Genomic DNA, 13,218 nt, shown 5'->3' on the forward strand with positions numbered 1-13,218 from the left:
GTAGGTCGTTTAAACAGAATAATATAAATCAATTTTCATTGTTTTGGTTTTCTGCTTACGAGAACAGATCAATGAACCCTAATTATACGATATTTCGTTATTTTCATAAGAAAAGATAATCAACTTAGCTATTTTCTTCAAGCACAACACTATTTTTTGAAACGATGTTTGAATACAGTAATAAATGTCATTTTTATTCGTTATACAATTCTACTTCCTGATTCGTGCTATTAAATATTTTAGATACACTGTTTGTCTTTTAATATTAAATAAGTTTCATTTCCAAAACAAAAACATTTGCGCCAAATATTCGTTACTTTTTGGGATATTAGTAATGTTCATTTTTAAACATAAATTTTTGAATTGCCAAATTTTATGTGTACTATTAGTTAGTTTAAATCAAGAATTATTTAAAGATTTATGTAAAACTTCAATATTTTTTTTAAGTGTTTGAATTTAAAAGCAGTGGTAATTTTCAGATTCATAATTTTAATATATAGAAACCCTTGCAACATTATATAGGAGACTTTTATATATAAATATAATATCTATAATACTGTCTCTTATGAATATAATATGTATAGTACAGTTACATATGAATATGTTATATACCGAACTATAACATGAGAATATATTGTGTGTAGAACTGTTACATAAAAATACATTATTATGCTTTTTAAACAATTTAGTAATCATCAAATTTAACAAGCCGTTTTGAATTTATTTTAAAATCTAGAAACTTATCTAGCTAATTTTTATTAAAACTTCAATAAATATTTTATTAAAACTGTAATAAATATTATATGTAAATATGACAATTATATGTGAATGTGCAACCATCAAGCTTTATGCATGGTTTTATTTAATATTAAAAATATAAATATTATTTATAAATATTTATTAAACATTCTGCAAATATTTCTTTTTAATTCAGAAATCTATTAACAGTAATATTTATGAGTCGTTATTTTACAAGAAGTGTTTTTGTAACATTTATTATGCACTGTATTGTATGATTGCTTTATAAATAAATTATGTAATATACGACATAATAGTAATTTTATATGCCAAATTAATTCGTAGTAGGTAGTATATTTTAATAAAGTAATTTGAACATATGTATGTTTTATTTAGCGCAATTCATTATAATAAGTGATGTAATTTAGTTCACAGTTTAAACAATGCAATATATTAGGGTTTTCGTAGAGAAGGCCCACAATATTCAATTTAATTATATGTAATTTTATTATTTTTCCAACTTACTTATTACGGTTCTAAAGACAATGCTATTTCTGTTTATTTTGTAAATATTTACACAAAAAAAAAATCAAAGTTTTATTATGCATATAACGAAGACTGCATACTGTTATTTAAATTCTGAATCTATTACCGAAATTAAGCATAATTTTAAATTCATAAAAATTCAGTTTAATATCTAGCACTAATTTACTAGAAGAGAAATAATTAAAAGCTTCATCATTAGTTTCTTCTATTTAGAAAAAGTTCCATTAAATGATAAAAACCAAATAAATCACATTAAAAACTTGACAAAATATTATAACAAGCCTTAAAAAACACGATTAAAATCATTCATAGATTCAATTTATTTTTATTTTAATTTAATTTATTTTGCTGCTTGCAAGTTGTATGGAAATAGTATAGATTTTATTGTTTCAGTTACTTTGAATAAATATCAGATTAACCTAGAAAATAATTATTTTTTTCAGGTGAGCTTACCCAAAGACATTTGCAGATATTCAAGAAAAATGATTTTTTTAATGGTGTTTCAATACCTGATGTGGACGTTAGAGTAAGTTGAATTAATTTTACGCTATTATCATCATAAAAAAGTAGCTATTAGTAATTAATCATGCTTTATAAATTGGAGTAATTATTAAACATTAATATTTCCCAGTCCATCTATAATTTCTTTTAAGCGAATTATTGAAATTCCATATTTTAGTGGAAGAAAATTTTAAGGCTGTATTTTTAAAGGCTCCGTCGTCTCATAAAATACTTTTTGGCTATTAATATGCTATTTTCATAACTACTGTCAGTTGGCAACAGTTCTGTTAGTCTGTTTAGCCTATCTAAAGCCAGCGCTGTCTATGCTTATTCTGAAAATTGCACAAAACGTCAATATGAATGAAAGCCACATTTTTATGAAAATGAAAAGGGTTTGTTGTCTAATTTTTTAATATTTAAAAATTTCCTCCAATGCTGAATTATCTGGGCTTATAAAAATTTGCATAAACTGAGAATATGGCAGCGATGTCGCCTAATTAGCGATTTTTAAAAAAAATTTAATAACTTTTGAAATATTTAAGTTATTTGTTAGTTCTAAAGCACGCACAGAGAATTCTTCACATATTATAAAGTTTAAAATCATCGCTTTGCTTCGAGTTTAAGGCTCTTAAACTGTAGCTTTTTTTATTTTTCTTAGCGACAGATCTTCAAAAAAGCATATTAAGTGACATTTTTTGGAGAAAAAAATATTTCTTTTTGGAATATCTTATTTTAGTCTTGTTTAATTAATTATACAACGCTTATTTTACTAAGTTATTACAATTCGGAGATTACAGTGTATGAATGTAAAAAGTGACAGACTTTAATAGGTGTTCATGGAGAGGAAGAAGCTTCTAAGTACATTCATCTACAAACAGTTGGCATTCTTTGAAAGCCTTTTTTATGGCAATATCAAGAGTGTGAATTTTGAGGAAATGAATGTTTATAAATTTCGATAGTTGGAAGCTTACGGATAACAAATAACGGCGAGATATAATCTTTATTTTTTCCTATACAAAAACAGCTGCATCTAAGCTTAAAGCAAATTTTTTCACATTTACTGAACTTTAACTTAAAACCACTATCCACTTACTTCAACTAAAAAGAAGATCGCCAGTGCAAATTTGCTTAAGAGAAGAATACCTAAAAACAAACAAATTACTATTCCTTTTCAAAACTAAAATGTTCCCATTCCATGAATCTTGACAAAAAACAAAACATGCTGAGCAATCACGGTTCGTTAGTTTTTTTTATTATGAAAATTGGTGGAATTATGTTTTTACTATAAGCATAATTTAAAAATAAAGGAAAATGAATGTTTCATATTTTTTAATCAATATTCATTAAAATTTTCGATTGATACCTGCCGATTAAAATTTGGGAAATGTCATTACCATAATTCTAAATCAGCGTTATTTTCCCTTAGGTTATGAGAATTACTTCTCTAAAACATTTAAGCATCTGCAGTCACAAATTTAATAGATTTCACCGGGTAAAAATTATTGAGCTATATGAAATAGAAAAATGTTCTTCAAAAACTGCAGAGTCAAAAATTTTACTCAAATTTAAAGAGTTATTAAAGATATGCGAATTTGGTTTAATGCTATACGAATTTGCGAATATACGATATGCGAATTTGGTTATTTGGAGGATAAGACCATTAAATATACTCTCAGAAACTGTGTGGTTCAACGTATTCACTTAAAAACGAACAACAAAAATGCACATGCTCAAAAATTTCAACATACTCTCTTTTCAATCACAAAGGTTTAAATGAATTTCGCCAACGTTTTATTAGCTATTAAGGTTCTTTTCATGCAGATTGTCACACACTAAATGTAAATAATAGTGAATCATTTGATTATCCATTTCGATTGAATTTAAATAAAGTTCGAAATGTTTAGAAAATTAACACTTCACACATTGATTCCATTTCCTTTCACTTTTGAAAATTAGTCTTGATAGTTACAGATTTTTTGTAACGGAGACATTGAACTATATTTTTTTCTTTAAGGAATTATTATTTTTATTTTCTACTTTTAGTTTTCCTTATATCATGAATAACCAATAAAGCACAAAAATGTGCATTATGCATCATATGACACAATTAATCAATGTAACACAAATGTTCACTTAACTTCATAATTTTCTTTTTTTCAGGAAGCACTTGAAAGCAGACTTCCACACAACATTACAGCAGATGAATTGGATTTCTTAAAAGTAACTTTAAAAAAAAAAAAAAAAACTATAAATTCAATTTTTAGTTTCTATGATCATAGATTCATGTGTTAAATCATGTTATCTTCTAAGGTAAAAGTAACGAGGAAAAAAACTCTACATTCATTTTAGGAGCTTGCAAATTTTGCACTGCGCACAGTTTATATTGTAGAATTGTCTTTGAATAATTTTGTTAAAGTTTTGTATATGTGTTTCGGTGTTGTGGAAACAGTGGAGGAAATTTTCTATTGTCTCCCGTAATATGAACCTAATAACCTATCATTTTATTTTATTTTATAACTGTCGTTGAATAGCCCACCCAATTTCGGGTTTAAGACTACTAATGTTCAACTCCGTAGCTTTGTAATTTTGAACCCAATCCATCAACAAAACCTTTTCTATTGAGGGGGAGGCAAATGCCTAAAGTAACTTCCTCAGTACCCCAAAGGTTTTGTATAGAAGTCCAGGAAAAAACATGGTTTTTCCTTTAATGTTTTTACTTTAGGCATTTGCCTCCCCCTCAATAGAAAAGGTTTTGTTTTATGGCTACCGGGGCCGGTACCCCCTGAAGACGTCGGCTTCGGTGGTCATATTTTTATTTCTTTCGTTTCCTCTACTGCTACTCGGCTTAATAACCTACCATTGATAAAAATTCATAAAACCTATCATTGACAGATAACGAATACACACAAAAGTTAGAGAAATCCTCAAATCTCAGACAACCATTAAAATCAAAATATATTATTTTCAAAAGAATTCCATAAATAGAGGGTGTTCATATTCGTTTTCAATTTTAAACTACTGCTGTTACGTGAAATAAATAATGTTAAGACAATTTTAGGGCAACAAAATATTCCAAAACAGTGGACAGTAAATAAAATATGTTACATCGATTCCTTACGAGAACTAAATTAACCAATGTTTGTTTGATGCGTTTTATATTTTATTTATTTATTTTTACTTTTTTTATAAATTTTCATGATTAATTTTCATCATCCAAATTAAATTAATTTACATGTTGCAAAATTTCTATATCTTTAAAAACTTTTTCATTAATGTTTACGTACAATTTTGTTATTTATAGTTTCATACAAATTGTACTTGTAAGAATATGTTTCAATTTCAAAATAGTTAATACAAAAACCAAAATTTTGAATATATATATATATATATATACTCAACTCAACCAGACAATTATTATTGTAAAAATTCAGCTTAATAAAAATATGATTTTCTTATAATTGAAGTAGCAAAAAAAATAAAAAAAATCCTTAATTTTTTGTCTGGTTTTGACGAAGTTTCAATTCCACTTTTTAATTTTTATTAGAAACAAGTTTAGAAATGTTCTAAAAATGAGTGTCGGCCTTCCCCCCCCCCATTTCTTTGTTTGCTTTTTAAAACGAAAACTAAGATGAAAAATTATCCATAGATGCAGCATGCTGTTGCTGCTAATCGTTGTCTTAATGGATTAGGAAATTTTCTGCAATTAAAATTATTAATAAGGAAAGCAAAAATCACGTTATTAAAAACCATGGTTAGATCTGTACTCACAAGTGGTTCAGAAACCTGGGCAATGTATAAATCACATGAAAATCGACTATATTTCTAAGCTCTGCTTTTTAAGAGCAGAGTTTAGAAAAGGAGTTTGGATACCATGAACATCAATGGTTCATGGAGGCACATATACAATATCAATTATATATGCTATATAAAGAGGCAGATATTGTCACTACATTAAAGTAAACCAATTCAAATCAGCTGGGCTTACCTGTCAAATGACCAATCCTCCTTAACATCTATAACTTTAATTTTAAACCAATTGGAGACCGAAAGGGAGGCACGCCCAATCTAAGGTGGGTTAACTGCATTAAAGAGAATTTCAAAGCACTGAGAGTGAATAATTAGCAAAATAAGAAAACGTTGTAAAGAAGTCCTTGGCCCACAAGGGGCTGTCTAATAAATGAAGAAGGAGAAGTGCTATTTTCATTACATAATTTGTTGTATTTTTAATAATCGATGTTATTAAGCAACTTCAGAAGGAAGAAATTAAAAAGCTTTCGTAACTTCTTGAGTAACAGCAGATTTTGAAATCTTCGTTTTTATTTATACTTAACGAGAAAATTTATAATTTATAAGAAATGATTAGCATTTTAATTTTTTTCCAAATAATGTTTTTCTTTTTAAGTTATGATCTTTTTACAACTTCTCAACTGTATTTTTTCTAAGCCATTTTATGTTTTAAAAAAAAATATATTTATTTATTTCTTACCTAGATAGAAAAAAGTAATCGAATATTTCATTTCAGAAATGTTTGGATAAAGATCCAGAAAAAAGATACAACTGCGAGCAACTTTTTCGACATTCGTATTTTGATGGTTTCAATAAATCTGATTTTGAGAATGAATCAATGTCTTCAAAATATCGAAGAGATAAGCTAAAGGTAAGTTTTTATCTAATTTTACATAAAAATGTTGGATATTAAATATTAGAGTTGATTAAAATAAATTATTAGTTTTATAAGTAAATTTAAATCAATGGCTGAAATCAAATAAATTAGTAGAAACTAAATGTTCCTTCGTTAAAACTAAATATGATTTATCAGTTTGCTCGACGTATTAATCACGGATAGAAAAAGTGATTTTAATCTCAGATAGGCTGATTTGCTATGCGAATAATTATCAGTGATACGAATAAAATAAATTCATTTATTAAGTTTATTTAAATCATAGAAATAAGGCAACACTTTTTGCTTTAATCAATGTATTCTGAGCAATTATTAAAATGTCGAATAAAAACAGTAACAGAGTGTGGAGTTGAAATTAAGGGTCAACATTGAGTTTTTGAATAACTACGGTATTGAATCGGAAAATCAACGAATATTTCAAAAATAAAAGCAGTTGATTACTCGCAAATTTTTGGAATTTAAGATTTGTGGAGTATTTTTTATCAAAGGGTTTCTCCTTAAAAGATGGGAACCATAACATTAACAGCAGTTTTTTATGAATTCTTTTGACATCAGTGTTATTTCACGAAATATTCACTGCTTAAGCAATACACGCTTCTATTTAAATAAAATTAAGAATATGTAACAATTTTTTTATCGAATGTTAGGACATCGAATTATATACGAGTAACATTTTGTGATTGGCTGAGAGACAAAATTTACAGAATAGAAACGAAAAAGTCTTTTTGTAGAGTTAATATTACTTCATTCAAAAAGTATCTTTATTCGGCGGAATCTCACAATTATCAATATATACATATATATTCGTTTTTCTTAATCGTACAACTAATTTTAACTAATTAATTTATACTTTGTACACAAAATAAGTGTTAAATATATATTTTGTAAAACAATAAGATCATCCTCTTTTATTTGATTATCGTGTTCAAGCTTGTTCCTCTTTCCCTATTGGATAAATCATTTTTGTCCTCATTACAACGAAGATTTTTGTTTATGAAATCAAAAACATAAGATGCCCACTTTTTTGTATATATGTGTGTATGTGTGTTTTTGTGATCCCGTTCCTTCGCAACCCTAATATGGACAATTTTGCGTGTCGTAACTCTATTTAAATATGGATAAGAACTTTGTATTCTTATCCTAAAATGCTTATATTGACTTATATTTATTTTTCGTAGCTCTTGTATAGTGACTGAAAATGGATTCAGTTGAATAAAAGTCTCAATTAAGGCTTTATACAAAGTTGTCTGTAAATCACACATTAATGTAGTCCGTAAAAACACGGTTACTAATAGAACATCTAAGTCTAGCATCACAGTCTGTTACCACTTTGATCAGCCTGCTTAGGAACCGGTATCGATCCTCATTAAATTGTTCTACCGTTAAGCGCTCGACTTCGCGCGCAAGACGTCAGGCTACCAAAGCGGAGAGGATCAAAATATATTTTATGTTAAATTTATTCCTTCTGCAGAGGATCAAAATTGATGGCATGTCTTTAGATCATCCTCAGGGATGTTTCCCAAACATCACATTGTGCAGCTCTAATGCGCCGTAAATAAAGTACCACTACTGCTACGAAGCTATTGTGAATATTCCATAATTTAACAAGTTAATAATCAACTTTCATAAAATCATCAATAAATAATTAAATTTGACAGAATTAAAAAATTTTTGAGATCACTAAAATCGAAAATGCATTTGCTATGATTTTTTTTTTTTTTTTTTTTAAATTTAACTAATAAATGAGAATAAAGCTTTTTTTCATTTCATATGGAAGAAGAATGAATATCTTTTCATTTGTTGTCAGTAGCTATTTTATTGGAATATTTTGGGAAAGCATAAAGATTTTAAAGGGAATTCATAGCTTCGTTTTTGTCAAATGTAAAAAAAAGTATTTATTTTGGAAAGATTGTAATAATATTGTCTTGGTAATCAAAGATTCATCCTGTAATCCTGGTGGTCAAGAATATTGTAATGTAATCATAATAGCATAAAATAATTGGAACTTTAAATTGAAAAAAAAGAAAAGAATAGATATTCTGAATTTGATTAAGGTAATCAAAACAACAGCAACTAATAAAAATTTCCGGTAGTATTATTTTTTTTTTGCTTTTGACAAAACTAGGGAGAAATTATTAATTTTGAGTTTCCCATAGTGAAATATTACAATAATCTCTCTTTAAATAAATAAAATGTTTAAAACTAAGATCTTGTTTAATAAATTAAAATCTCCGCCACTCATTTCATAATTATTAAATTATAGTAAATTTATAAATAGTGTTATAAAGAAAATTATATATTATCAAATTAAAATCTTAATGAAAAATTCTTATATCTCTGATATTCATAAATATAAAATATATTAAATACATTTATGATATAAAATAAGCATAAATTAGATATATTTGGTTTCCTAAATGACAATAGATCTACTTTTATTTTTACAAAAATTTCTTAAACAATTCTATATTGTGATACGTGTTTTCATTTTACAAGCCTAAATTTCAAACACAAAGATAGATTTCATAAGAAAAATTTTTTACCTGATAAAATTCTTAAGAATTTCGTACAGATTGATGAAGAATGCATTATAATGAAGAATTCTGAATCTATAATATTTAAATAAGAAATAAAGTTTTGGAAGGTTCTCTAGAGTTTAAATTGTTTCTCGTTATAGCTCTTTACCAAAGCTTTCTAGTAAAGATGGCTTCATGTAAACAGTGCGAATTGTGATTACCATTTTGTCTTGACTTTTCTTTTAGTTTAATTCGCTATCAATCAACGAATTTCGTAAATAATAGCATATTTTACAAGCACATCCCTTTGTTAGCAAAACTAAGTAGATTGCTAATTTTACTTTTCTACAATATCTGAAAGAAAAAAACACAAAGCAAATATATCTCTTGTTCAAAAGGTTGCCGGTTCGAAACCGATGGTCGACACATTTAACTATATATTGCTTGTTTTATTCTAGTAAGGAGCGTCTCGCCTCAAATTTTTCAAATGCATTTCGAATTATATTTTCTCATAAATGCTAATGATAAGGTAAAACAGAAATATCTATATTGAGCAATGGTCAATCAAATTTTTTAAATTCTTTGCCATAATGTTTGTAACAATTATCTGTTTATTATGAAAATGAAATTTTCAAATGTATTTAGATAAATATTTTGTTACCTTCTGATTATTTCTGATGAAACTGATTAAAAACAAATTAAATAACTTTTAAAACAATGTTGCCGGTGAATGGCATTGTTTGATTTCAAGATTCAATGCATTGTTAATTAGAAAAAAGAAGAAAGACTGGTAGTTCCTTCCCGAATAACCTCAATTTTTATTTCAATGAGAATTTACCTCGTGATGTACCTTTTTAGAGAGAATTTGGACCATAATTTTCTGCCAAAATTATGGAGTTCATTAATTCATTATGGATTTATATTTACTAGACACCTTTACCGTGCATTTCCCGTTCCCCGAATTAAGTCAGAGAATTTATGGAACTAAGCCAAAAGTAGGAAAGCTACGAGAATAAGAATTGTAGCCGACACGAGATTTGAACCTAGCACCTCTTGAACGTTAGTTTAATGTGCTACGTGCTTTCTCAATGCGTCACCAAAACATCTCTGTTACCGCAACTTTTTTCGTCTTATTACACGTTTTTTCTCCCTCTCTTTTATTGTAAAAATTCAGGAACTATTCAGATTCATATAGCCTCAACATACGAGGGCCGGGATCATAGAGTTGAAATACTGTTTGGGAGTTGGACCCAGGTCAAGAGGTCGGAACTTCGATCACCTCCGGCCGAAGACTCCCAGTGTACAAAATGGTGACTGGTGTACGCTATATCTGTCAGGGTCGCAAATTTCTCCAAGTTCCCATAACAAATCAATACCTCTGGGGGTACTGGATCGGAGATCTATCCTGCACCTCTGGTTTAGGTCAAACTTACGGTCTGCAGATGGATGGTGTGTAAAGGTGTCCTCCAGTAAAACTGGCTATGACGTATATGTGTGGTAGAAGTCGAATTCTCGGCAATAGGTGGCGCTACTGGAAAAGTAAGAAGAATCGCACTCCCCTAGACTTAATGGCATACAACAACAACAACAATAGACATATACGAATTAAGCGCCTTAAGTATACAAATAAAGTTTTGCTCTATGTCAACATTCTTATTTTACAGGCTGCGCCATTTCCTTTTTGCTCTTCCGCTCGGTTTAGTTAAAATATAGTCTTGGTATATATAATATATTTTAATTCCGGCTTAAATTTAAAATTTATTTTTAAAAAGATAGTACATTAATCGATAAATCAGTTATTTTGGTTGACGTGTTTAAAGTTATTGCAGCTAATTCGATGTGTTCTTATTTCAGAGTGGCCAGTATCAAATGTTGTTACCGCAACTCTCAACAAACTCTTTAGGTTCTTCACCAGAGATGCGTTCCAGCCATGCTCGATCTATGAAGAAATACGATCCCTTACCCAACATATGACAACCGAATCAACGTTTTGTAAAAAACTGTACAAAACGAAAACTTTAATACTGTACAATAAAATGATATTTATGACAATCCATTGTGGTCTCACTACGCCTACTATTAACCTAAATGTGTGCTAATTAATAACAAGAGAAGAAAATGTTTCAATTTATTTTAAAATAGCAATGAAATATTTATATGTATAGTTATTTTTTATTTGATTGCAAGAAGTTAGTGGTGCATGGTGCAAAAAAGGAGTTAGTGGTGCATGATTGAGATGTAAGACCGAATAATTATATCTAATTTTAAGAGTTATAGCTTCTAATTTAACACTAGATTGCCTAAGGAAGTCATTTTGACTGCTTTTAATTTCAATTAGAAAAACAATGATGTATATAATGACACAATTTCTTAGAATTTTGTACAACATATAATTTTTTTATTGTTAATATTTACTAATAACTTGTTACATAACTGTAAATAATATAAAAAAATATCAAAAATTAATTTTAAACAAATTTCTTTACACATTTATTCTTTTACAATCCAGTCATTTTGACTGCTTTTGGGCAATATAGGTATATACTTCAAGAATAAAGTTTGTCTTTCTAGCGTTAATCGCGGGATATTCATGTTTATAGGTTTTAGATTAACATACGATTCCAACCAGTGCTGATTATTGTGGTAAAGAAATTTGATATAGTCACACTACCAGAGATGCCAACTGCTCCGCAATTTTTAAGAAATTAAAAAGTAAATTTTGTAGAATAAAGGATAATTTCGCTAACTCTTTAAAAGTCTCCCCACGAGATAATTGCTACAAAGTTGTATTCTATATAAGGTTTTAAATTCTTAAAATAAAATTTTTTAAACCACAATTAGCTTAAACTTCGCTACCACTAGAAAATATAATTTGACAAGTCTGCATCTCCGCACATCTATCAATTTAACGACTGAGGTTTTAAAAAAATATTAAAGATTAGTTTCACCCAAAAAAAGTTCTACATAACAGGCAGATGAACTCATAATAGAATTTCGCATAGATAAGTAGTCCCCCTTGTCTTCTGAGTTGAATTAAAAAACTTAAAGAAACGGATATAAAAGTTTATTTACTTATATCTGCTACATTGATATGTTGTTCGTGAAGTGATAAAATCGATATTTTGTTTAGATAGTCAGCAATTCCGACTTTTTTAGGTTCGATTATTGCCTCTTTTGAGCTATTAAATTTCAATGAAATTAATATTTCATTTCGCTCTCATTTATATTTTAAATACCGTGATTGCGACAATGTTTCCTATTTCCCTTGCAAAAGAAATTGATTGAAAATGAATAAAAAACGACTAAGAAGTTTAATAACATACTACACATCTACTTTTTGATAGTTTAATGGCCTTCAGTAATATATAAACTAAATTTCGATTTACTGTAAAGGTCTAAATGAATGAATGAAGCTCTTTAAGAAAAGGGCATGTAAACACTTCCCAGTTGGTTTTAGAATCAACAAAAGGTAAAATATCACTCTGGTCCTATTTGTAAGCTCTATAATTTAAACTATATTAGTGATTTTACCAATATTTGAGATACTTTTGATTCTCTGAAAATATTTTGTATAAAAATGTGAAGAAAGAAACACTGGAATACTTCAAAGGCTACATAATGTAACATAGGTAGAGATAATAATCTTTATATTTCATTTCATTTTTGTACTTTTTGAGGGACACGCGAATGACAAAGTGAAGTATAATTCTAAAATGACAAGATTAAATGTTTAAATGTCAAGACAAAATTTGCATGAAAAACAGTAAAGTCTAAATCAAATTATAAGCTATTACAGTTGTTTCAACAGCAAGTACATAAGAACTAAAAAGTTTAAAATCATTTATTATTTCTCATAAAAATTAAAAAAATCTAAAAATGATAATTAATTATTGAAAGTAATAATCAAAAAAACATTAGTTACTTAATATATATTTATTGATAAACGTTGATTAACAGCCTCTCCTCTATCAACTAATATTTAGTTAAAATTTGTAACTAGGTCCCCCAAGCCTTTATTAATAAAATTGAGTTTTATAAATTTTGAAACAAAAACAAAGTGAATACTTGACTAAACATTTTTTTACACAAACAATTTCGCGCGCTGTCCTTCAATTAAAGTTCAGAATTTTTTGAATTGTTAATTGAATTATTTTTAAACAAAGCTCTGTCCTACAAGATGTGTTACTGTATTTGCTGAAAATAGTAAATGCTTATAACAATATATTCACTTTAATA

The 13,218-nt window shown here is 27.8% G+C and overlaps 1 protein-coding gene across 1 annotated transcript in view; it reads left to right on the plus strand.

The window, feature by feature from the left end:
* Nucleotides 1-11,034, plus strand: part of LOC107450625 (cyclin-dependent kinase-like 4) — a 35,136-nt gene extending 24,102 nt beyond the window's left edge. Inside the window, exons 7-10 of the mRNA XM_016066459.4 lie at nt 1,728-1,810; nt 3,946-4,005; nt 6,308-6,442; nt 10,837-11,034. Coding sequence (XP_015921945.3) covers nt 1,728-1,810; nt 3,946-4,005; nt 6,308-6,442; nt 10,837-10,956 — 398 coding nt within the window. The 3' untranslated portion in view covers nt 10,957-11,034. The remainder of the gene's footprint in view (nt 1-1,727; nt 1,811-3,945; nt 4,006-6,307; nt 6,443-10,836) is intronic.
* The last annotated feature ends 2,184 nt before the right edge of the window (nt 11,035-13,218 follow it).

Source organism: Parasteatoda tepidariorum, chromosome 7, assembly GCF_982258835.1.
Source record: "Parasteatoda tepidariorum strain Cologne lab strain chromosome 7, Ptep-v5.0, whole genome shotgun sequence".
NCBI lineage: Eukaryota > Metazoa > Arthropoda > Arachnida > Araneae > Theridiidae > Parasteatoda > Parasteatoda tepidariorum.